Source organism: Oryza glaberrima, chromosome 1, assembly GCF_000147395.1.
Source record: "Oryza glaberrima chromosome 1, OglaRS2, whole genome shotgun sequence".
Lineage (NCBI taxonomy): Eukaryota > Viridiplantae > Streptophyta > Magnoliopsida > Poales > Poaceae > Oryza > Oryza glaberrima.
The window spans coordinates 32440497-32465468 of NC_068326.1; the positions used below are offsets into that span (position 1 = coordinate 32440497).

The 24972-nt window shown below is 45.3% G+C and overlaps 6 protein-coding genes across 8 annotated transcripts; 4 read left to right on the forward strand and 2 right to left on the reverse strand.

The window, feature by feature from the left end:
- The first annotated feature begins 1508 nt into the window (after nt 1-1508).
- On the forward strand, nt 1509-3999 carry LOC127766866 (laccase-3). Its single transcript, XM_052292035.1, has 5 exons — nt 1509-1700; nt 1838-1989; nt 2134-2378; nt 2484-2612; nt 2709-3999. Exons 1-5 carry the CDS (start codon nt 1605-1607, stop codon nt 3788-3790), a joined length of 1704 nt encoding a protein of 567 aa, XP_052147995.1. The 5' UTR covers nt 1509-1604; the 3' UTR covers nt 3791-3999.
- Nucleotides 4000-6312: 2313 nt separating this feature from the next.
- On the reverse strand, nt 6313-7449 carry LOC127763708 (PRA1 family protein B2-like). The gene has a single exon (XM_052288493.1). It carries the CDS (start codon nt 7369-7371, stop codon nt 6703-6705), a length of 669 nt encoding a protein of 222 aa, XP_052144453.1. The 5' UTR covers nt 7372-7449; the 3' UTR covers nt 6313-6702.
- A 572-nt stretch (nt 7450-8021) lies between these two features.
- Nucleotides 8022-10466, forward strand: LOC127772963 (exocyst complex component EXO70B1-like). Its single transcript, XM_052298967.1, has one exon. The coding sequence runs from the start codon at nt 8261-8263 to the stop codon at nt 10217-10219; it is 1959 nt and encodes a 652-aa protein (XP_052154927.1). The 5' UTR covers nt 8022-8260; the 3' UTR covers nt 10220-10466.
- A 934-nt stretch (nt 10467-11400) lies between these two features.
- On the forward strand, nt 11401-15498 carry LOC127772972 (exocyst complex component EXO70B1-like). Of its 3 annotated transcripts, none has more exons than XM_052298985.1 (4): nt 11401-11826; nt 11945-13593; nt 15177-15242; nt 15360-15498. In XM_052298985.1, the coding sequence occupies exons 2-3, from the start codon at nt 11981-11983 to the stop codon at nt 15223-15225; spliced, it is 1662 nt and encodes a 553-aa protein (XP_052154945.1). In that variant the 5' UTR covers nt 11401-11826; nt 11945-11980; the 3' UTR covers nt 15226-15242; nt 15360-15498. The 3 variants fall into 3 exon arrangements, 2 of the variants coding, with proteins under 2 accessions (XP_052154945.1, XP_052154938.1); XM_052298978.1 differs by having other exon boundaries at nt 11951-13593; XR_008017489.1 differs by having other exon boundaries at nt 11403-13662; nt 15360-15427.
- LOC127772992 (GDSL esterase/lipase At1g58430-like) lies at nt 14299-15957 on the reverse strand. The gene is made up of 3 exons (XM_052299000.1): nt 15352-15957; nt 14977-15232; nt 14299-14678 (listed from the first exon to the last, which is right to left on the reverse strand). Exons 1-3 carry the CDS (start codon nt 15955-15957, stop codon nt 14488-14490), a joined length of 1053 nt encoding a protein of 350 aa, XP_052154960.1. The 3' UTR covers nt 14299-14487.
- A 3703-nt stretch (nt 15958-19660) lies between these two features.
- Nucleotides 19661-20518, forward strand: LOC127757387 (abscisic acid receptor PYL4-like). Its single transcript, XM_052282889.1, has one exon. It carries the CDS (start codon nt 19661-19663, stop codon nt 20429-20431), a length of 771 nt encoding a protein of 256 aa, XP_052138849.1. The 3' UTR covers nt 20432-20518.
- Nucleotides 20519-24972: the final 4454 nt, after the last annotated feature.

Here is a 24972-nt window from a genome sequence, read left to right on the forward strand (position 1 = left end):
CAGAGAAGAAGATGACTCACCAAGATAGATACGCTGACGCTTTGCAGGGTGGTCGACTGGTCGTCGTGGACGACGGCAACACGCCGGCGCGCCAAGTTAACAACCTACTACCCCCCTTGGTCCGTCCACGACGGCAAAAATGCAAACGTTTTTCTAAAGTTGGAGCTTGGTGCTTTTCTAGTGTCATTGTTCAGACTTTCAGAACAAGGTGTTGATGTCAACTGCAGAAACAAGAGACATTTCATTATCATTTCCCCCTCAATTCAATATTGCATCAGCAAGAACTTCATTGTTTAGGTGACGCTAATGCGATTTATATCTGGAATCGATGCCAATATGTTGGAGCAGTTCATATGAAGAAATGGAAATTCGTTTTACGACGATTGATGGATGCATATAAAGTGTTAAGTCTTAGCTTCCAAGCTCATTTGCAAGCCATGCATACACACCCGCCGTCTAGAAAATGGGCTGCAATCAGATTTGGTGCCAATGTATTATTATCAGAAGATTGATTTGGAGGATTTGTTGGAACAAATATTGACACTTGATATTATAGGCTAGCTACCAGTTCCAACTCCCCAGTACTAAGGTCAATACAATATGACTCCAATCAGATTCAGCAGTGGAAACACAAAAGGCTCACAGCTGAGCAGTGAGGAATTAATAATATAAAATGTGACAGTTAACTCCTAATCATTATAATTCCAAACTAAGTTCGCTTTGCCCACAAGTTTTAGCAAAGATGCAATTGACATGAAAAGGCACAAGTATTACTCCCTACTCAGCTATTGATAACGGCAGACTAACTGATACGACAGAGATGGTCAACAAACAGTCTCTAGCTATAGGTTTCGTCTGAAATCAGACAAGGTTCAAAAGGATGAATAAAACTAAATCACAAAGCAAATCAGTAGCTAGACTGCAAAACACCAATCCACCCTTAATTATCGTTTGCATGAGATAGTTTTGCTTCTCAAACCATGGGGTAAAAATGGATTAACCGCAACGACTTTGTCCCATTCAATTGACGGATTAACGGATTGGTAGCGGTACGAAATGGAATGTCTGTCTTTCAAACTCGACGCAAAAGCTAAGTAAAGTAACAACCTAATCAGATGACACAGCACACAAAAAGCTCAGAACCATTGTCCAAACACAACTTGACGCGTTGGCGCGTGCGAAGAAAGTGCTTAAGCTTTGTTCTGTGAAACCAGGGCGCCAACGGGGGCAGCCGCTGCTGGCCTGGGCAGGCCAGTGGGTGCACCAAACTATCTGCATAGTTGAACCTTGGTGACACGAACTCGACCTCGAGGCATGCATGCGTGAATGAGCATGTGTTTGCGAAAGTTTTCCCTCTACCACGCAAGAATCAAAACCTAACCAACCAACCAGAGAAGCAACATGCATGACGAAACACAACGAGAAATCGATCGTAGAACCATGTACTTTTTGAAACGCTATATATACCGCGCCATCACTGTGGGAAGTTTCTCATCGCCACACAGAAACCTTCAGGGCAAGAGCTATAGCTAAGCTACTGTGTCACCCGTTCGATCGGTGAGCCGACGCCAGCACACGCGCCGCAACGTTTGCGCTTAGCCGGCATGGCGTCGTCCTCGTCGTCCCGGCTGCTCTTCCTCCTCGCGTGCAGCGTGCTCGCGCTGCTCGCCGGCGCCGAAGTGCACCATCATGAATTCATTGTACGTGCCATATATTTTCCTCTTGTGTCATCTTACTAGCTACGAGCACACTATTATTGCCTGTATATCTCGATGCACCGTTTTCTGTACGTGTAATTAATGTACTGGTACTGCTTTTTGTGTATGGATTATTGAAGGTTCAAGAGACGCCGGTGAAGAGGCTGTGCAAGACACACAACGTGATCACGGTGAACGGGCAGCTGCCGGGGCCGACGCTGGAGGTCCGGGAGGGCGACACCGTGGTGATCAACGTCGTCAACCACGCGCAGTACAACGTCACCATCCATTGGTACGTGTCGTCGACCCAACTACGTACACCAATCAAACAGCTAACGACTTCCGCTCCTGGTCGTCAACGGCGACGATTGTTGTTTTCCGCGCCGCCGGTCGAGATCTAGCTAGCTAACACATGGTGATCAACGCGCGCGTGCAGGCACGGCATCCGGCAGTTCAGGACGGGGTGGGCGGACGGGCCGGAGTTCGTGACACAGTGCCCGATCAAGCCGGGCGGCAGCTACAAGTACCGGTTCACCATCGAGGGGCAGGAGGGCACGCTGTGGTGGCACGCGCACAGCTCCTGGCTCAGGGCCACCGTCTACGGCGCGCTCATCATCCGCCCCAGGGAGAACAAGACCTACCCCTTCGAGAAGCCCGCGCGAGAAGTCCCCCTTATTCTCGGTCAGTCTTGATCCTTCCTACTTTTGTACACAGATCTGCAGATTAACTATCAGATCAGTCGTCTGAACTGACACTGAAAATGTTGGCACTTGGCACGATGGACAGGGGAATGGTGGGACGCGGACCCGATCCAAGTCATCAGGGAGGCTCAGAGGACCGGCGCCGCGCCGAACATCTCCGACGCGTACACCATCAACGGTCAGCCTGGTGATCTGTACAACTGCTCCAAGGAAGGTAGAAAATCACTCACTCTAGTATGCGTGTTCTACCAGCCAGTGTGTGTGCGTCAGTGCGTGGCAAATTTACAGAGACATGATAACATGCATGCAGAGACCACGGCTGTCCCGGTGAAGCCCGGCGAGACGGCGCTGCTGCGGTTCATCAACGCGGCACTCAACCAGGAGCTGTTCGTCTCGATCGCGCAGCACAAGATGACCGTGGTCGGTGTCGACGCGTCCTACACCAAGCCGTTCACCACCTCGGTGCTCATGATCGCGCCGGGCCAGACCACCGACGTCCTCGTCACCATGGACCAGGCGCCCACCCGGTACTACCTCGCCGCGCGCGCCTACGACTCCGCGCAGGGCGTGGCCTTCGACAACACCACCACCACGGCCGTCATCGAGTACGACTGCGGCTGCGCCACCGACTTCGGCCCCTCCATCCCGCCGGCGTTCCCGGTCCTCCCGGCGTTCAACGACACCAACACCGCCACCGCCTTCGCCGCGGGCATCAGGAGCCCCCACGAGGTCAAGATCCCCGGCCCCGTCGACGAGAACCTCTTCTTCACCGTCGGTGTCGGCCTGTTCAACTGCGAGCCCGGGCAGCAGTGCGGTGGCCCGAACAACACTCGCTTCACGGCCAGCATGAACAACATCTCCTTCGTCTTCCCGCAGACCACCTCGCTCCTCCATGCGCACTACTACGGCATCCCCGGCGTGTTCACCACCGACTTCCCGGCGTACCCGCCGGTGCAGTTCGACTACACGGCACAGAACGTCCCCCGCTACCTGTGGCAGCCCGTCCCGGCGACGAAGCTGTACAAGCTCAAGTTCGGCTCCGTGGTGCAGATCGTCCTGCAGGACACTAGCATCGTCTCGCCGGAGAACCACCCCATCCACATCCACGGCTACGACTTCTACATCCTCGCCGAGGGCTTCGGCAACTTCGACCCCAAGAAGGACGCCAAGAAGTTCAACTACGTCGACCCGCCACAGAGGAACACCGTCGCGGTGCCGACAAACGGCTGGGCCGTCATCCGGTTCGTCGCCGACAACCCTGGGGTGTGGCTCATGCATTGCCATCTTGACGTGCACATAACCTGGGGCCTGGCAATGGCGTTCCTGGTGGAGGATGGGTATGGCAAACTGGAGACTCTGGAGGCGCCTCCTGTTGATCTTCCAATGTGCTAGTGATCAGCATTCGGCAGATGATGATACTGCGTTAAGAATACAAAATCCCGTTCATGTCGTATTCCAAATTGATGCTTTTTGGGGGTTTATTTTGTGATCTCCAGTACTAGGGGTTGATTTTTCATCTTGATTTGAGCTTTCCCCTGTAAAGTTAAGAGTTTTTATGTGATTTCTATGCATTATTTTGGAATAAATCCTTTTTGTAGCAAGTGTTACTTAGATCACCATTGCAAATATGCAACATAGTACTGAAATGCGTCCATCGAAGGAGGAAAGAAATGTCAAAGGATAGTCAAGTAGTCATCATTTCATTTCTGCTGGAGTAGGGAGTATTACCAGTTACTATGGGCTTAGAGTAGGTACAATAGCAGACTATTAGTCAGCTATAAATATATTTTAATGAGATAAACGATGAGAAAGAAGAGCAGCGGGCTACAGATTTGTAACCAGCTGCAGCACAGACTCCAAGACGCAATGTGTGTATGACAGGTGGGACCATATATTAATAGTATAGTAAGCAACTATTGTATGAATTGATTATTAGATTCGCTATAGATGAATTGGAGCTAGTAGTGGGCTATACTATTGAACTTGCTCTTATTTGGTTTGGTACCCTACCAAAATTTTGATAGTGCCAAAACCTAGGCAAGTTTTGGCACTACCAAGTTTTGGCACTACCAAGATTTTGGTAGGATAGCACAGTAATTATGAGTGTTTGGATTAGTGCCAATGAAGTGCCAAATTTTTATGGGTCAATTTCCATTTGGATTGGTACCAATGAAGGGTTACCAATTTTTTTTGTGGTGTAATAGATTTGGTACTATTTGCTGGAGAATAAGCACAGATAAGCAGAGCGGTGAGGCGGCCAGCCGAGGAGACGAGTAGTGGCTGGGTATTTATTGAAGTAGAGAAAAGATGAAGCCCTAGCCTTTTTTTTTGAACGGAAGTGCGTGAACTAGTTTGTGAACTAGTTTGGGCTGTGTGACCTGCTTCTGGGCGCTTCCGGCGGGCGACGGAAGGCTACCAATTCCAGCCAATGTCTTGCTACCAAATTAAGTCTAGGCACTACCAGTGATTTGGTCACAATCCAAACTCTTAGTGTTACTGTTCTGATAACCAAAATATTGGTATGGCTCAGTTTTGGTAGCAAACCAAAACGGCCCAAACTTTCCAGATCGCATTCTGTTGTCCGCTTTTGCACTTTTGTATGGTACTACTAGTGTTATTGACAAAGCTTATCCTTAGCTTTCTTCTGTCAGGAGTCATATTTCACAACCCATAATTCCTTCCCCACATATTCGTGCACAAAATATTCAGTGAGATTCGTGCACTGATGAACTGATGGCCAAAATATTCGACTGTGAAATCCGTTAAACAGAATATGACGAGCAACAGAATATGACGCCATAAATTTAGGAAATCCGTTAAACATATACTCCAACTCAGAGAATAGCCGAGAAAACATCTTCGAAAATGAGGAAGTCCTAAGAATATTCAACCCCAATCATTAGCCAATACTTACCTGGAAAAGAGTAAATAACTGGAAGACCCATGTGATATCGAAAAGTGACTAACTCCATACTGAAACATAAATGCAAAACTTCCATAGAGAAGCAAAATTCGTACTATTGAGTACTGACAATTAGTCAACGTTAACATCTGTCTCATTGTCGCTGGTGCTGTTCTAGCTTCCAATTTACAAAGTCAACCATTCTCACATATATTCAACATAAGAAGTCAATCAAGGTGTTGAGTAAGTCAAATTGAAAAAAAAAACTGCCATATGTCTTTATCATAATCCAATATCCAAAGGTAGTTCAAACAGGCAAGAATGATGAAGCACCTTCAAAGGTTAGACTTTTAATCTGCAGCATCTTATGAGAAAGTTATGCAGTGATATATCAACGAGAGACTTGCCTGGACTCGTACCATAAGACAGTCTAGGATTCACCATTGATCCCTAGAAGGGTAATGCAGAGGTATCACACTTTGTAGTGTTAATTTATGGTAATTCTGCAGATGAAAGGTACCACTACATATCTCAGGGGCCTACTCATTACTCAAGGATCGTAAAACACCAGTTAAAATATTAATTGCCATGTATATACAGCAAAAACATGTTACTGGGATGCTCTGGCAGCAAGTCAATAAGATATCAAAGAAGGTTTACCAACATATTTGACCAATGCAAGAAAACTGTAAGTTTCTCTATCCTACATGCAACATAACTGGAATAACTTAAAACTTTGCATAACTACTCAAATATTGAAGGCATTCACTGTAAAATGGTATGTGAAGTTCTGGACATTCTAACCAACACAACAAACTGATAAGTGATACTCTCAAGTGTCCATACTTATTGACAACATAACAAACCTATAGAGTCCTACAGTTTAAGAATCACAGATATACATCCTTGCTGTATTACAATGCACTTGTTCTCCAAAATACTATGTAGTAAGACATGAAAAGCAAATATTGCAGTACAACACCAAAACATTCAGATAAAGCAGTGAATATAATAAAGCAGATAAGTGCTCCAAATAGTGCAGTAAATAAAATGATCCAAACAACGTAGTAAGTAATTGAAGGACCATAAACTTGCTAAGGAGTCGGTGTACAGTTACTTGAAAGAACAGAGCACAAGACATACTGAGTTGCTGACATCTAACAATTCTTACCAGTCACCACTCAGATTCAAACTAACAAGTGAAGTACAAATCTAGCAGATCTTTGCATAATTCGAACCACATATTAGAAGGCAAAATATGATCTGCATATTCATAACTACTCACAATTAAGCACAAGCAGAGCGGCAACCAATTAGCTACAGCCGACGAACCAGATCCATGCCAATTCGTACTCAAAATAAATTCCACGAGCCCAAGAATCCTACCAGATCCTGCGCCGCATCAAACCCCAGATCCGGGCGCCCCGAGGAAGGAGAGCAGCCTGCTGGTAGTGTTGCCATTGGAGCCAACGCTCGGGTCGTCAAGGAAGAGGTCCTCAGGCACGCGGAAGGCGCCGTGCACGGCAACGATCGCGCCGCCGACGAGCAGCCCGGAGATGATGAGCGACGCCACGGAGGTCATGAAGAAGGCCAGCACGGACGCGACGACGAGGCCGAGCAGCGTCTCGCGGTCGGTGAAGGTGCGGCCGAAGAGAACGACGGGCTGGTCGGCGGCTCGGAAGACGTAGAGGAAGCACCAGCCGCCGAGGATGGCGAGGAGGACGAGGAGGGAGAAGGGGTGCGCCAGCAGCGAGGCCGCGAGGGAGAACGCCACCACGGCGGCGTAGTTGACGCGGAAGTAGGCGAGGTTGCGGCGCAGCCGCGAGGTGGCCTCGGAGAGCGAGTCCGGCTTGGAGATGGCCGACCGGTCGACCAGCTCCGTCCAGGGCCGTCGGTCGGCGAGCGAGCGCCGCGCCGTGTCGGAGAACCTACTCACGAAGAGCCGAAACGCCGGCGTGGCGAGCGGCGCGTCGGTGAGCGCCGAGCCGGAGGACGGCGCGGAGCCACCGGCGGCCGCGGGGTTGGTCACGGGGAGCAACGGCTGCGGCGTCGGTGCGGCGGCGGAGGCCATGGCGTTTGTTCTGGGAGCGAATAGATTCGGGATTAGCCCAAATTTATGCCCGTCGATGGGTGGATCTGTGCCGCCTCCACTCTCCCATGAACCAACCTCGTTTCACAGTGGACTCGGGGCAAACTTGGGACCCACGCGTCAGCCTTTTCTTTCCGTTGTTTAACCCGTGATTTGAATCTCACCCTACCACGATTAACAATATCTTCCTGAGTGGGCCGAGACCTAACTCTTTTGGAATCTTGGGCCCTTAATGGACCGTCCCTTTTTGGCAGCCCATGTAGTTTTATGCCTCGATGTACTTTGCCAAGCCCAAGCGGATGTTGCGGGAAGGCAGCCCAAGTGCGATTTCCATAGTCCGTCCACCTCGGGTTCCGCGTCAATCACGCTAGCCCACCGGCGCCTTTCTGCCACGACGTGACACTCAAAACCCCGTGACCCTACATGTCAGTGAGTAATTAAAACCCTCGTCTAACCCACCGCTATCCGCATTTATGCTTTCCCCACCGCCCCATCCACCGCAAGTCTGCCGTGGTCACCGCGCCTTTTACTTTATCTTGCCCCCATCTCCACGGGCCTCATCTGACCGTCCATACGACAAGCTACGGCTCACATCCACCGCCCGCCGGGATTTACCGGCCCGACGGCGCGGTAAGTTCTGGAACCAACGCTGGCGATTAAGCACGGCGACACGGCGACACCCCAGTGAGCTCTCACAGTCCCTCGCGTTGTCGCTGTCCGCCAGAGCGCCAGACCACCACGGCGTGCACCCTCCGCAACCGCAGCCACACGGAGGAGCTTCGCGGCCGCACGCCGTGAGCCAAACCCTTGCCGTCGGGGCTAGGCCGCCGGTGGGGAGGCTTCGGGAGGTGGGGTCCTGCCGGAGCCGCCGATGGCGGAGGACGGCGAGGAGAAGCTGCTCGCCACGGTGCAGCACATCGTCAAGACCCTGGGCCGCACCGACACGATGACGGAGGATATACTGAAGGTCTTCTCCAACTACGACGGCCGCCTCTCGCTGGACAAACTCTACGCCACGCGGGCTGCGGCGGCGGCGGCGGCGGTCGCGGCAGCTGGAGGAGCGGGTGCTGGGGAGCACTCGGTGCCGGCGTCGCCGCCGATGCCGCCCCCGCCCGCGGTTCCCCCGGCGGTGGCGGCGATGCCGGCGGTGACGTCACTGGAGCGGACCGTGCGCACGCTGGACCGGCAGATCTCGCAGTTCGTGACGATGGATAGGCTGATTTGGGCCGACTCGGCGGACGCGGACGCGTTCCTGGAGGCGGTGGACGACCTAATCGGCACCGTGCAGGAGCTGGACGCAGCTGGGACCAACCGCGGGCTGCTCGACCGTGCCGATGAGCTGCTCAGCCGGTGTATGGCCCGGCTGGAGGATGAATTCCGGGCGCTCATAGAGCGCCCCGACGACGTGGCGCCGCCAGCGCCCGGCGGGTTCGCTTCTGATGAGAGCGAGGAGGAGGACTACGACGCGGACGACGGCTACGGCGATGAGCCAATCCCAATCGCCAAGCCGGTCTCGGACTTCGACGTGGTCATCGACGCCCTCCCCCCGGGATCGGTCTCCGACGTGCACCAGATCGCGAGGCGGATGGTGGACGCTGGCTTCGGCCGCGAGTGTGCCGAGGCGTACGCGGCCGCACGCCGCGGATTTATCGACGAGAGCGTCGCCCGCCTCGGCATCCGTGCCCGCACTATCGACGAGGTTCACTCCTTGCCGTGGGAGGAGCTCGAGTTCGACATTGCCCGATGGATCCCGGCCTTCAAGATGGTGTTCCGCATCCTGATCCCCAGCGAGCGCCGCCTCTGCGACCGTGTCTTTGATGGCCTCGCCCCTTATGGCGACCTCGCTTTTGTTGCTGCAGTTCGTACCCAGGTGCTGCAGCTTATCTCCTTCGGCGACGCAGTTTCTGCTGCTAGTCGTGCTCCAGAGCGTCTCTTCCGTGTCATTGACATGTATGAGGCCGTGCGAGACCTCCTTCCTGACCTCGACCCTGTCTTTGCTGATCCCTACTCTGCTGCACTTCGTGCCGAGGTCTCTGCTGTTTGCAACACCCTTGGTTCCTCTATCAAAGGTATATTCATGGAATTGGAAAATCTCATCCGACGTGATCCTGCCCGTGTTTCTGTTCCTGGTGGTGGCATACACCCAATCACCCGGTATGTGATGAACTATCTCCGTGCTGCGTGTGGATCAAGACAGACACTGGAAGAGGTGATGGAAGGTGACTTAGGTGCTGTTGGCGGCGCAGCTATTGCTGTTGATCCCGATCGCCCCACTTCGTCACTTGCAGTGCACATTGCATGGATCATGGATGTGCTTCACAAGAATTTGGAGACCAAATCTAAGATATATAGGGACCCGCCACTTGCATCCATATTCTTGATGAACAACGGGAAGTACATTATTCACAAGGTGAATGACAGTGAGCTTGGGGTTTTGCTTGGTGATGAGTGGATGAAGCAGATGATGAGTAGAGTGCGCCGTTGGAGTTTGGAGTACCAGCGTGGGGCTTGGGCAAAGGTCATGTCAGTGTTGCAGACGGGTGGTCCTGGCATTGGTAGTCTCCCTGCAAAGGCCTTGCTACAAAAACTGCGGATGTTTAATGGCTACTTGGAAGAGATATGTGCTATCCAGTCAGAATGGGTGATTGCAGATGAGCAGCTGCGCGAGGATGTTAGGACAGCAATAACAGATTCTGTGAAGTCTGCATATATGGGCTTGATTTCAAGGTTGAAATCATCTCCGGAAGCTGCACAGGACTTGTTCATCAAGCATTCCCCAGAAGATGTTGAAGCACGAATCCAGCACCTGTTTGAAGGAGTGTCCAAGTGATTATTAGTTCATTATAGTCACTATGCTTCTATAGCTGTGATTTTGGTGTCATTGTTGCTGCTATGGTGGATATCTGAACACTGGTGATGGTGACATTCTGCCATTATGTGTTTGGTGGCATTGTTCCATAAGGTTTACTTTTCATCTTAGATGAGAAAATTATGGGTTTCTTAAACTTTGTAAATTATCCTAGGTGTCTGTTTAATTATCAATTGGTAATGCAATCTAATTTATGATGTTATTGATATTTCCTTTTTTGGCTTATTTGCTCCTTAAGTTTTCACAAATGAAGTGTGATGGTTTGTTTATTTCAAATGCTTACTGCATTCAAGTGATAAGCACCTATATCATTCAGATCCACTAGATTTTAGCCAATTTATATTGCCCGGCTTTTATGATGGTTAGAGTGGTAAGAACTCTTTCATAATAAGCATGGCAAGCTAATTAGCCTTTTCCTCTTTTGGGTTTGTTTTCCTGATGAAGTGGTTCAAACATAAATCTTTATGTATTCCTTTATTGCCTTTATACTGATATTAAATGCCATTGTGAAATTAGCTCTCATGTTAAAGTTGTTGATAATTGTGTTCTATTTCAACAATGAGTTTTGTTGACCTAGAGTTTTTTTTATTAACACGGTTGAAATAAGATCATGAATGATTGTGGTGGATACATTGAAGCATGATCTAAAGGTTGACTGACGTTCATTGCTCAAATGTAGAATTGAGGTTTCTGGTGGAAAGATGCTCTTAGGTGAGACAGTATGGAGCAGCCAAGTATGTTGCACTTATCTATCTTCCTTAACTATTAATATTACATGCTGGGCATGCTTGGTTGCATGCAAACCAACTATTCAAGGAAAATACTAAAATAGCCTGCTGAATGTATCGGGTTACACCCACTTACATACGCATTAACATATCTAGTAGCTGCAAAACAGGGGTACAATACTAGTTTTACATAATTTAAGAATGTCAAACGACAAACCAACAATCTAAGAAATTTATGAAAATGTATGAGGTTAGGTGCTAGTTTTGGTTGCTGCAACTATAGATGAGTTGATCTTTATTTTACATGTACATGGTACATCATGTAGAAAATTTTAACAGCTATCTTTTTTTTTGGGCGGGGTGGGTGGGGGTGGGGGTGGGACCGTTGGGATGGGGTAAGAACTGGATGTTAGGTAAGCATAAGAGGAGGAAACCTGCTGCTCTTTTGTTTTTAGGACTTATATGTGCTGCTTGTCAATGCTTCCTCGGTTCTTTTTTTCTGTGGAATCAGTCAGTCCAACTGCAGTTTGCCTTTAAGTCTCAGTAACTTGCTGAGTTGGTTCAAACTTGAAAGAAAAGTCCAAATTCTATGGTTGCCAGGAAATAGTGCTTTGTGATTGTACTCTTCCTTCGAACTGTTGGATGTTTCTGTCTTGACTTAACTTGATTGCGACCTGTCAACACACAGGTTTTATTATTTCTGAAAAACTGCTGTAGTTATGTCTACATACGCTCAATCCATTATTCCCCTATTACATCAAGCACTAATTTTCATGAAGAGCTGTGACTATAGTTATACAATCTTTTGCATCACCAATTTCAAAATTAGTCTTCACTGAGGTATGTTCGCAATTTCATTCATCCTAGTCAATTTTGTCAGCTGCAGATCTTTGGACTGGACTGCACCATCCTCTTCCATGGCTTGCACTGAAGACTCAAGAAGTTCATATATCCAAAGTTGCAGATCTGAAGGAATTTAATCTAAGAAAGGGTGATGGCTGGCATGGAGGATACTCTGCAGGCACTTAACGACCTGATTTCCCAATTTCTCTGCTTGAATCGGCCCCTCTGGTCTAGTTCTGATGATGCTGATGCCTTCTTAGAAGCTGTGGATGAACTAACTTCCACCATCCACAGCCTTGAAAGCATGTCAGCGGACCATATCCTCCTTGAGAGTTTTGACCATCTTCTAGAGCGTTGTTCCTTGAGGCTTGGAGAAGAGTTGCAGCACCTGATTGATGCATCTGGCTTCGATACCAACTGCAGCTACCCCAACACCAGGAAAAGCCATGATGATGATGATGATAGGCACACCCTTGTAGCCCAGCCAGTTAGCAACTTCGACATCATTGTTGATGCTTTACCTGAGGGCGTAATCTTTGAGGCAAACCGAATTGCAAAGAGGATGGTTGCTGCTGGTTTTGGTGATTCATGTGCTGAGACCTATGCTTCTTCACGCCTCAACTTCATTGATGAGAGCATTGCACGCCTTGGGGTTCATGCTCACATGGCAGAGATGTTCAAGTCAGCATCGTGGGAGGAGCTTGAGATTCAAATCATGTGCTGGATCCCTGCAATTCGTGTTGTGTTTCACATCTTGATCCCAAGTGAAAGACACCTGTGTGATAGCATTTTTGAGGGTTTCACATCCTACAGTGACGTTGCTTTTGTCACCGCGTGTCATCCATTTCTCCAACTCCTATCCTTTGGAAATTTTATTGCCGCTGCTGGAAAAAATCCAGAATGTCTATTCCGCATAGTTGATATGTATGATGCTGTACGTGATATACTTCCTGTTCTTGATGATGCTTTTAATCCTGAAGTAGCTGCTCTTCGTGAATGCCTCGGATTGTCAATTAAGGCCATCTTAATGGCTCTTGAAAACCTAGTACGACGTGATCCAAGTGAGTCTTGTCCACTAGATGGTGGAGTGCATCCAATGACAAGGTATGTGATGAACTACCTTGTGACAGCATGTGTTTCTCGCCATACTTTGGAAGAAGTGATGCTATTAGAGTTTGGTAGTTCTGATCCTTCTGGAAACTGTCCAATAGAACCTGATCGTCCAACATCATCACTGGCAATCCACCTTGCTTGGATTGTGGATGTGCTCACGGGAAATCTTGTTTCAAAATCCAAGGTTTATAGCCATGCTCCTCTCAGTTGTGTCTTCCTGGTTAACAATGGGATCTATATAATCAAGAAAGTCAATGGTTGTGAACTCAAGGTCTTGCTGGGTGAGGATTGGATCAAGGTAATACATTCAAAGGTTAACCAATGGATTTTGGAATACCGACGGGCTACCTGGGGTAAGGCTATCATGATACTTGAGATGGACAAAAGGTTTTGCAGCAACGTGAATGTTATTACAGAGAAGCTGAGCCGTTTTAACAACTTTGTAGAAGCAATTTGCCAAGTGCAGTCACGGTGGGTCTTGGTGGATAAGCAGCAAGGAGTGGATTTTAGCATTTTAGTGGAGGAGCTGGTAATTCCAGCCTACAGGGATATGGCTGAGATGTTGAAGGCAACAGGATCTGCAGGAGAGTCATATATGCGACTTGAGGATGTGAGATCACGAATTCAGCAGTTGTTCAAAGCAATGACCAGGTGAAGTGCTTCTTCTGGGTGCGTTGTGCTAATCTGCGTTATAATGTTTCTCAGGGAGACCAGCCTAAGGTGTGTAGCATCCTTGTTTTAGCCACTTGTATTATTTTCACAGTATGTGCTGTAGTGGTTGATGCTTTACTAATTGGGATCATGTGAACTCTGGAGTCCTAGAGCAACTAATGCTAATATACTACTGCACTGTTTTACCCAGGATTTATCTTCTTCTCCCTCTGCTCCATATTGTAAGACATTTTAGTTTTCTAAGTCAGACTTCTTAAACTTTGACCAAGTTTATAGAAAAATACACTATCAAGACATATTTCCTGGTAGATTTTAATGAAACTAATTGATGTTTTAGATGTTGATGTGTTTTTCTATAATCTAAGACATTTTTTATTCAACACTGAATCTATCCCATTTATAAAACAGAGGCATAAAAAATGCACAATATGTGCCAGTTCGTTCTGGATCCATATGGTAGCTTAGTTTGTTTGTTTATTTTGATGGAATTTGCAGACCTCTCGACCTTTTATTTAGCGGAACCCTTGCTTCAACCAAAATGTTGATTTCACAGTATGGAAGATTTATAGAAAACTCCTTTCATCACTCTTACAAAGGGATAACCCTGTAGTCGTTTTGTCTCTATAGTCATCTCATTTTTTCTTATCCAGTCAAAGTTTTATGTTCTTCATTCTATATTTCACCTTGTAAACAGTTTAAACCCATTATTGGGACTGCCAAGGATTACAGTGTGTCATACATAAGCATAACACGATTAATGGTAAATGTTCAAAGGGTTCTTTCTTGTTATATGGACTTAGTGCACACTGCACAGCAAAAAGAACGGGCAGAATGCATCAACATAAGGAATGAAATATTATTTGATAATTTGATTTAACTGAACTGTGGAATAGCATTTTTCAGTATGTAATCAGTTGTTATCCTATAGACCCTCTCTGTTGGGTGCACAGCATCGTAAAATACAAATGATGACTCGTTCCTGCAGATAGGGCTCAATGCATTGCACAACAGTCCGACTTCTCTGAGCCCAGTCCCACAACATCCTCGTGTTATCTCTATAAATCCTGTTATCATGGCAAACTTTGGTGAGAGCTGCTATAGTTACAAAAAAAAAAACAGTACATGGAATAAGTAACTAAGAAATGATATTTCTGTCTCTTGCCATTAAATTGTTAGCTAGTTAGTTGTTTGGTTTCCTGTCAGCTTCTAGCTGTTAATTCCCAAGTTTAGCATTGTGGTGTTTTTAGTGTTTACCAAATCTGTTGTGGTATTATGCTTCACAACTTTATATGATATTACAAATGAATGCGTGTAGTTGTAATGTAGTAAGTTACAACTCACGCCATTATTGGACAACCATACCATATTTAGCGGGATTGTCGAGGATCTCCTTGAAAGCTTGATAGGCATCCAAGTAGACAATTTTGCTTCCATGGAGTGAGCCTTGCAATGCTGGAAGTAGCTTTTCAAGTTTAGAGTTGTAGGCCTGGGCATCCCTGTTCTGCTCATCCACACATGCTCTGTCAGGATCTCCACTTAACGTAATCTGAATTGGTGTGCAGCCAAATGGTGGAAGACCTGCCAAGCAGAACTGCCTCCCACCCAGGCTAAACAGTTCCTGCATTCCAGTAAGTGAAAGAAGAGTCATATATCTAGTCTCTACTGCTACAGAATTGAAACAATCAGCTTCAATCTAGCTGAGTACAAACAACTCAGGAAATGCTTATGATCTTTTACCTTGACAGAAGCCTGTGCTATCCGGAGTACACTATCCTGGTATTCACCTATGTCCATCTTCTTCCTCTTTAAGGAACGATAATAACGTGTGAAGTCATTGGTTCCTGAGCTGATAAATATCAGGGAGTTCTCTATGATCCTGGAAGCCTCCTTCTCTCCGATGATGTTCCTGAGCCGGAGGAGGTACTCCTTGAAGAGGTTCACCTGTTTCGACATCGGCAGGGTATTGGACAAGCGTGACGTCTGGTCTTCAAATCCTGAACCAGCCGACGCGAAGTTCACCCCGGTCATGATGTCATTGTTGGACAGGTCCTTCTCCAGGAATGGTGGTGAGAATTCTTTGAGCTGCAGCTTCTCATTGAGGAGGTCTGGAACAAGCCGGCCATTGGAGAACCTCCCTGTTGGCTTTCTTCCTGGGAAGTTCCTGCCGTAAGGAGCATGGTTTCCCACAGCCAATGTTGGGATATAATTGTTGTTGCCGGTGTCGAGAACGGAGTCGCCAAAGTAGAAGATAGCCGAGAACTTTAGCTGAGTTCTCTTGGAGGTGGAAATGGTGGTGGTGGAGGAAAGGAGGAGCACTACTAGGAGTAGAATGGTGTGCGCCATGAGAAGGAACCCCTTGCCTTGGTTTTAATACTCTCCAGACTCCAGTTGGTTCTTTGTTATATTTCCAGGGGGGTAATACATGCCTAATAAATTGGGGAAATATTTAGCTGATTCGCAGTAAGTAATGCATATCTCCCGGATATGTACTATTTAATGTTTTCTTTTGCATGAAACTGCTGTCCTTTTTCTTGACTCGAGTTGGTTGTTTTTGGCAGAACTGGAGATTTTGTATTTACTACTCTACAGTAGATGGTTAGCATGCGATGCAAGCATGTGCCCTTCATGGTAGTAATCTCTAGTTCCTATTGGTCCTGGAGTAGTCCCCTGAAAATATTTGTGATATCTGCTTTTTAGATGTTATGCTGCTAAATGCAGAACCCATATGCGGGGAGCATCCCAGTTTGGTTTGCAATCCTCTTTTCATTTCTTTATTATTTCTCATTCATGGTGATGCAAGGGTACTCCGACCAATAACATCAAGGGATAATTATCCCTCACGTACTAAAAGGCGAACAAAATCCTTTCTAGTAGTATTTAGTTTCTGGAGTATTATTAAAAGTAGTATATGTACAGATGCACGCCATACGACACAGGACGACATGTCCATGATAGATTGGTTGGCTTCTCCCGTTGATGATGGGCTGTTCATCATGCATCAGGACAAAACGTAAACTCACGGGCTATTGGAAAGTTAGAATCCTTGCAGAGCTTTGGTAGGTGACAGTGACACGGTGGCTCCACTGCCAGGCGGTTGCCGTCGAGCGGATGTCTGCCACACGTATCTTTGCACCTGTGTGCAAGCCTGCCCCAAGATCGTTACCGGGCTACGGCGACTGGTTCGTAGACTCGTATGAAGTCGTAGCAGAATCGTAGCCCCGCGCGGACCATCAGCTGATCAGCCCGCGCGGCCTACGCGCGGCGCGAATGCCATCGCACGCGGGCACGCGGTGCTGTGGGGTTGGGTAGTTGCGGACTCGCGGTGGGGGTGGCTAGCTGGCGCGCTAGCGTGCACACCCCCTTAACTTAAGGCCTCAACTACCTTTATTTAACACTTAACACTAATGATAATACTCCCTCCATCTATTTTTGATAGTCATATTTCATCTTGGCACACAGATTAAGGATAAGTGATTCTACTTATTATCCATTTAAACATGCTCCTAGTCATTCCTCGTAAACAAGCGATTCATTAATATTTATATTTCTCGATGTCCATGTAGCCAATCTTGTGTGGAAGAATGAAGAATCACACATTAAATCCAAAAAAAGCCATTAAGATGATAAGTTGTTGGATTGAAATATGGCTATCAAAAATAATTTTTTTAGATTTGGACATATGACTATCAAAAGTAAATGGATGGATTAATTAGGAAAGATTCTGAAGATTTTTTTTGAGATATTTTTACTAACAGATTGAAAATTTTTTAAGTTAGATTTGAAAACTTTTGATTTAAGATTTAAATTTTAAAGTTAAAATTTGAAAACTTTCAACTCCGATTCGAAAACTTTCAACTCGAGATTCGAAAATTTTGAAAACTTTCAACTTGAGATTTGAAAATTTTTAACTCGAGATTCAAAAACTTTCAAGTCCAGATTTGAAAATTTTGAAAACTTTCAACTTGAGATTTGAAAATTTTCAACTCGAGATTTAAAAACTTCCAACTCGAGATTTAAAAACTTTCAAGTCCAAAGTCCAAATTTTAAAAAAATTTAAGTTAAAATTTAAAAATTACTAAGTAAACTAATCACTAATAAAAATATAAAAATAATGACTAGTAAACTAATAACAATTTTTTCTCCTATCCGTACGGAAGCGAACTACGAAAAAAGAAAAAAAAGAAAAAGAAAGAAACGGTTGCGAAAAAAAAGAAAAAAAATCGTGCGTGTATGTGTGGGCCGTGTGGGCCGGAAGTACACGCTGGCAACGCCGCGCCGCGAAATAGCATTCTCAGACTCGCGGTACATTTGTTTTCACCGGGGCTTGGCTGACAGGAATCCTAATTGGCGCGTACGCGTCGGCCCACACGGCCCAATAGACGGCAAGACATGGTTAGTTTTTTTTTTTTCCGAAATTTTTCCATATATGTGTAAACTTTCAACCCAGATTTGAATACTTTCAACTCTGACTTGAATACTTTCAACTCTGACTTGAAAACTTTCAACTCCGATTTGAAATCTTTTAACTCCGATTTGAAAACTTTCAACTTCGACTTGAAAACTTTCAACTCATATTTGAAAACTTTCAACTCAGATTCGAAAACTTTCAACTCGAGATTCAAAAACTTTCAACTCAAGATTTAAAAACTTTCAAGTACAGATTTAAAAATTTTTAAGTTAAGATTTGAAAAAATATGAAAACTTTCGACTCAGATTTAATAACTTTCAACTCGAGAATTGAAAACTTTTGACTCCGATTCGAAAACTTTCAACTCGAGATTTGAAAACTTTCAACTCAGATTCGAAAAATTTCAACTCGAGATTTGAATACTTTCAAATTAGATTTAAAAATTTTCAAGTTAAGATTTAAAAACTTTCAACTCAAAACATTTTTTAAAAAATAAGTGTGCTAAAGATTTAAAAAAGTTATCAGAAAAAAACGAAAAAAAACCGAAAAAAATCGCAAAAAAAAGAAAAAACAAATCACGAAAAAAAAGGGTTGATGCGCCTTGGGCCAGGAGCAGCTGGCACGCGCCAACTAGCAACCCCCCTTGGCTGATTATGCCGAGGAGCATCAACGAGGCCACTTTCCTCGAGTTGGGCCGAGTTTTGCGAGCCTTTTGCGTGCCGGGTTGGCTTGGGCTTCTCTATCCAGTCGCGGCACGGCACTGGCCTAATCAAGGCTATCACCTCTCTGAGCCTCTGTGGGCTATTAGTGGAGCCCAGGCCATTCAAAAAAGATGAGATCACAGATTCCCAATCCATCACAGCACGTCAGTACCAAGTGGAGCACAAGTTGCACCTCTTGCACACAGCACACTTGTTAGATGAGTCAGCTAACAAGGATTTTATTTTCAATTTTTCCCACACTTGATAATTTATCACCATCTCTTTTTCTATTGGACAATGATGAGTTAGTTGAACCCAATGGGCACAGAGGCATATGGAGTATGGATTTCTTAGCTGATTAAACAACAGGGGAGAACATAACATTAGGCTTTGAATTAGGTTCTATCTATATACTACTCAGAATGTCACTTCTAGAAAGACGTACTAGGGGAGTAGACAAGGATTCCATGGATTCTTCCGTTCGTGACGCGCAGGTTGCTAGTCCATTTTGTACTGGCAAGTGGCTAAGGAGTAATTGGTTTAGTACTAATTCTCCGGTCCATGTACCACATGCTAAAGAAACTTTGCATTAATCTATTTTGACGTCATATTAATTAGGTTCACATAGACGAAAGATTCTGCAAGTTGCTATTTATAGATAGGTCTATCCGTAACAACAAGGTTACTATTTCGTCACCTACTCTAGTAAGACCAAGAGGGAAACCACTATAGCCAGTTTAATCTTCGCTTTTTCTACCTAATGACTTGTTCAAACTAGTTACTTCCAGCCCTTTTTACTACTACTCCATTAGAAACAAACCTCAAAAAAGTCAAAACTCTATCGTCCCCTGATTACCCTCGTCAGTAACCCCTGAAGGAGCGCATCAACTTGCTCAACTAACCACCACAGTAACGAAAGCAAGCACACCTATTTAACATGCAACCATCCACCTCTTGCCTCACAAATGACGCATATAAAATCTCAGGGACGAGAACTTTCGTCGTTAATCCTAACCCACCCCTGTCTGTCTCATTCTTACTTTACAGAGGAAAAAGAAGGCAACGACGAGCGCTTGATACAATGCCGTACGCCGCCGTACGTCCTTCGCCACCGCCGCAGCTCAGCCGGCCGATCGGCTCCGGAGCCGGCGGCGGTAAGGCGTGCCCGGCGGTGCCGTGCGAGGTGGCGCGGTACCACGAGCACGCGGTGGGCGCGGGGCAGTGCTGCTCCACCGTGGTGCAGGCGATCGCGGCGCCGGCGGACGCGGTGTGGTCGGTGGTGCGGAGGTTCGACCGGCCGCAGGCGTACAAGAAGTTCATCAAGAGCTGCCGCCTCGTGGACGGCGACGGCGGCGAGGTCGGGTCGGTGCGGGAGGTGCGCGTCGTGTCCGGGCTGCCGGCCACGAGCAGCCGCGAGCGGCTCGAGGTCCTGGACGACGACCGCCGCGTGCTCAGCTTCCGGATCGTCGGCGGCGAGCACCGCCTCGCCAACTACCGCTCGGTGACCACCGTCCACGAGGCGGCGGCGCCGGCGATGGCCGTGGTGGTCGAGTCGTACGTGGTGGACGTGCCGCCGGGGAACACCTGGGAGGAGACGCGCGTGTTCGTGGACACGATCGTGCGCTGCAACCTCCAGTCGCTTGCGCGAACGGTCGAGCGGCTCGCGCCGGAAGCGCCGCGCGCCAACGGATCGATCGATCATGCATGATGCATGCATATGCCTGCCTGGCGAGCCAGCCGCCGGCCGGGCTCTTTATTTTTCATACTTATCTATGTAGGGTAATTAATTAGATAGTGCTAGCTTAATTAGTTTTGATTTAGACTGGTTTAATTTCTTGTTTTGACAAATTAAGTACGGTGTAATGTGTACAGTACGTCAAGATTAACCTGCTCATAATCATGTTCATTTTTTTTTCACTGAGATTTCGAGACGACTAGCTAGCCAGCTGCCACAGGCTGAGCAATTTATATATACTGTCGTATTGCAAAGTAAGAAGCTAGCTTTATTTGTCTTCGGAGTATTTTCATCGAAATGATTCTGATCAGTACGTACATAAGTACATTCTATGGGTGACACAATTATTTATGTTTGATCTTTGACGCATCTATTAAATTTGTACCTAAATTCGTCTAATTAATGACAATAATTGACAATTAGGATAGTTTATGGTGTATCATCATCGTTGATGGTTTGAGTTATATATAGGGAGTATACTATAAATCTTGTGTGATACTCCCTCCGTCTCAGGTTGTACGATGTTTTAACTTTGGTCAAAGTCAAACTGCTTCAAATTTGACTAAATTTATAGACAAATATAATAATATTTACATTACCAAATTAGTTTTATTAAATTAATAATTAAATATATTTTTATAATAAATTTACCTTTGATCGAAAATATTACTATATTTTTCATAAACTTGGTCAAACTTAAAATAGTTTGGCTTTGATCAAAGTCAAAACATCTTATCACCTGAAACGGAGGAAATAGTACCCGTAGTAAGAGAGTTTGTAGTTCTTACCCTTGTTCGGGGGAGGGAGGTATCAAATCGTAGCCACTAATTGATCATCTCATCAGATGGCTGAGGATCTTTGGTACTGCCGGAAAGAGGTACCAAATTGTAGCCACTCATCGATCATCATCGGAGGGCTGAGGATCTTTGCTACTTGCCAACACCGGCACTCATCCCACCACACCAAGCCTCAAAACACCATGTAAATTATAAAAGTAAAATGGTCGTCTTTTTTCCATTTATGTAATTCCCCAAGGCATTGTGTTCATCCTTCCTCGACGGATCATCAATTGTCATTCTGCTCTCACCTCAACGGCTCCTCTTTCTCCTCCTTCCCCACCATCACTTGCCCTTTCTCACACCCTCCCCTCTCACCAGCGTCTCTAGTCCATTATATTTGGCCGAGGGCAATGGTAAGGAGGCCTCCGATCCTCCAACTCAGTGGTGCCCTCCGGGGGCAGTGGTGATGGTAATGGGCCGGCTAAGGGTGTTGGCTCAATGATCACTGTCCTCCTCCCTCCTACCTAATAGTACTAGTATACCGGTGTCGGGGACGAAGCAAGCAACTCTCGAAGGCAGGTTATGGGAGGCCGAGGCGGCGCATATGCGCCATCATCGAAACTAGGAGGAGGCAAGCTAGAATTCGATGAGGTGAGTTGCTGGTCAGGCCTTGTTGGGGAAGGCAACTCACTCACGCGTTGTCAAAGGAGTTGGATGAGAACGTGACGATGGTCAAAAGACCGAGATAAGGTCGTGGTCGCGCGAGAGACACAAGCAATGGGAGAGAGAGAGAGGCATGAGCATGTCATTCCTGACATGTGGGCCTGGTGGAGCGTTTCCTATGGAAAAATTATTTCCGATCATGACCTTGTTGATTTAGTAGTTTGATTTCAAATGGTACCTGCCAGTATCAAGTATCTGGGGGTATCACTTTAAGGGCAGTAAAAACTCTCATGAGTTATCAAATTTCAGAGCACCTTAGCAAAGATGGTTTGTATTTAAGCCACTTTTGATAGCTGACTATATTGGTCATGTTTCATTTTGGACGGTCTGTTAAAGGGTCTCATTTTAAATCGTTTGTAGTGACATCCTATTATCACCTACTTACAAAGTGACTCGGCAAGCCGTTTGATGGTTATAAACTCTCTGACGTAATTTAGCCTATAAAATATATCAATTATCAATCCCATTTATACCCGAACATTTTTAGTCAACAAGAGGCATAACATTATGCTACGTCCAAGTTAATATATAGTCTCATTAATTGACTACATGTGCACGAACTTTAAATAATTTTGATGTGATGAGAGTAGCTTTTCAAGTAGTTATCTCGCCGGACGCTTCTTTTTTTTTAACGGAATTAGTACGAGATTTTGCTATTTCATTGAATATAGACATATAGTGGTAGAAAAATACAACCTCTAGAGATGGAAAGGAAAAACTGTATAGAGCTGTACTGGACCTAAGTGTTTGGTAAAATCTCTCGTAGCCGTTTTGCACCTGCCAAGACCCATGTTCTTGCTTGCTTCTTTATTTTCACCATGAGTCTAGGGGTCATGGTCTCCTGTGCTCGAAGACCGGTTTCTTTCCTTCCAGATTTTCCACACGACCAATAGGATTTGTTGGCCAATATTTCCACCATTCTTGAACGCTTTAATTTGGATCTCAATGGTCCAGCTGTTGGTATGATAACCTAGGGCACAATTAGACTTTAGATTCTTCGTGTACAGTGGGCAAAGAGATAACCTGCCGACTCGTTCGCCACATGCCTTGGGGGGGGGGGGCATGACCCGTTGTTTTGGCCGGGCTCTGTTTAAGTAGTGATACACGTTGTATCAAAACTACTAGAGTATCACCTGATCTTATTCTTCCTACGGTAAGCAACTCACCGTTAAAAAAAGGGGCATTTGCAAATTTGCCATCGGTTTTTTCAATATTGCAAGGATACCACTTGAATGACAGGTATTTTTGCAATTTTCTAGTAGCAATCTTGCAATAACGATTCAAAGTAGTGGTAAATTTGCAATTGCCCCTTAAAAAAAAGGTACGCTTATATAGGCTTGATGGCAATATTTGATAAGCTTCTTATCTCAATCCTTATTCTTTAGAGGCACCAAACTAGGCCATGCCCCCATTTTTTTTAAAAGAACACAATAAAACGTAGAAATATAAATGGAATAATAAAAATAATTTAAAGGTAAAACTTTTATATTATGCAAGTACGAAGATAAACCCAAATATTAACTCCGAATTTAGTTTCAAATTTTAAATTTTGCATCTAATAAGCCAACAATATCAAATGATGAGAAAATTACTTACTCCCTCCGTAATCTAGGAAGGGATGTAGGGTTACATTCTCCTAGTACAATGAATCTAGACAAATGTATGTCCAGATTCGTTGTTTGCTATACGGTTCTTATTATTTTATTTCTTTTTTTTCTCTACGAGTTCTTTCAGCGTGCATTTTAACATTGATGCAACTTGGTACTACAAGTGTTGCTCCTTTCTTTGCATATGAAATTTCGTGTGCCAACTGCCAAGTTGTCAACTGCTTATCCTGGCCCCATAGCCATTGTTTTCTATCGCTCTTGAGCATAATTATGATTTGATTCACTGCGACTCGAAGGTTATTCGATATTATATTCTAAATTTCTAATTAAGGTATTTCTTTCTCAGCTCATATATAGATGCAATTCTAATTAAGAAAATTGGAAAAGGATATATATATATATATGTAGGACCAGTGGGATGGAATACTGCAAACTCCTGCAGGTTAATTGTGGATTAGATCGAATCTCGTAGGCCTAAAATGATTTAAGGTGGAGAAAGGTCTGCAATATAGACTCCCTCCAATCATAAATATTCGGAGTTGCTAGAAATATGGCGCCATATGCTACAGTCGATTTTTTTTCAGCCACTTACATAGTAGTTACACCTCATTTACACCCCACTTACATATGTAATTAGTATGTAATTTTAGTACTTACATATGTAATTTTGAGACTTACATTGTAATTACACTAAAATTACATATGTAATTTAGGGACTTACAATGTAAATACATGTCGACTATTTTTGATGAAAAATATGGCGTCATAAATATAGCTACACCCTAAATATTTTATGTTTACGATAACAAGATTCGGTTAAACTTTTAAAATTTTCACGATCAGTTTTATATTAAAATAAGTATATAAAATCTAACAAGATTATTGATATTATGAAAGTATACTTTTCAAGACAAAACTGCATTTATCATTTCTTTTGTTTTTAAACTACGCATTTATGGTTGATGGTCGGAATTTAAAAGTTTAACCCAATATTTTTCTGAATATCAAATATTTTTAAACAGGTGGAATATAATTCAATAACACACAACTAAAATGAAATACGTCAAAAGCACATAAAACTTGTAAAAGACACGCGTGCTAAATGGACAAATTAACAGGGACTAAAATAAACAAATTAACAACTTGTGCCGTAAACAGACAATCATCCCACATTTCCAAGTCTCAATCTGGAGGAATCCTGCAGCGAAGCCAACTTGCTGCCGCGCGCGCGCGCATACATTTCAAACGAGAGCTGTGTGCCTGTGTCTCCATTCAAAATCTAGCCAAGAAAAATCGGAGGCAGCCCCCTGTCCGGCGATGCCTTTCCTTGGCCTACTCCATCTTGCAAATGTACCACGTAAACTTGAGCCGAGTTGCATTGTGATGTAGGTCATGTAGCGCACAC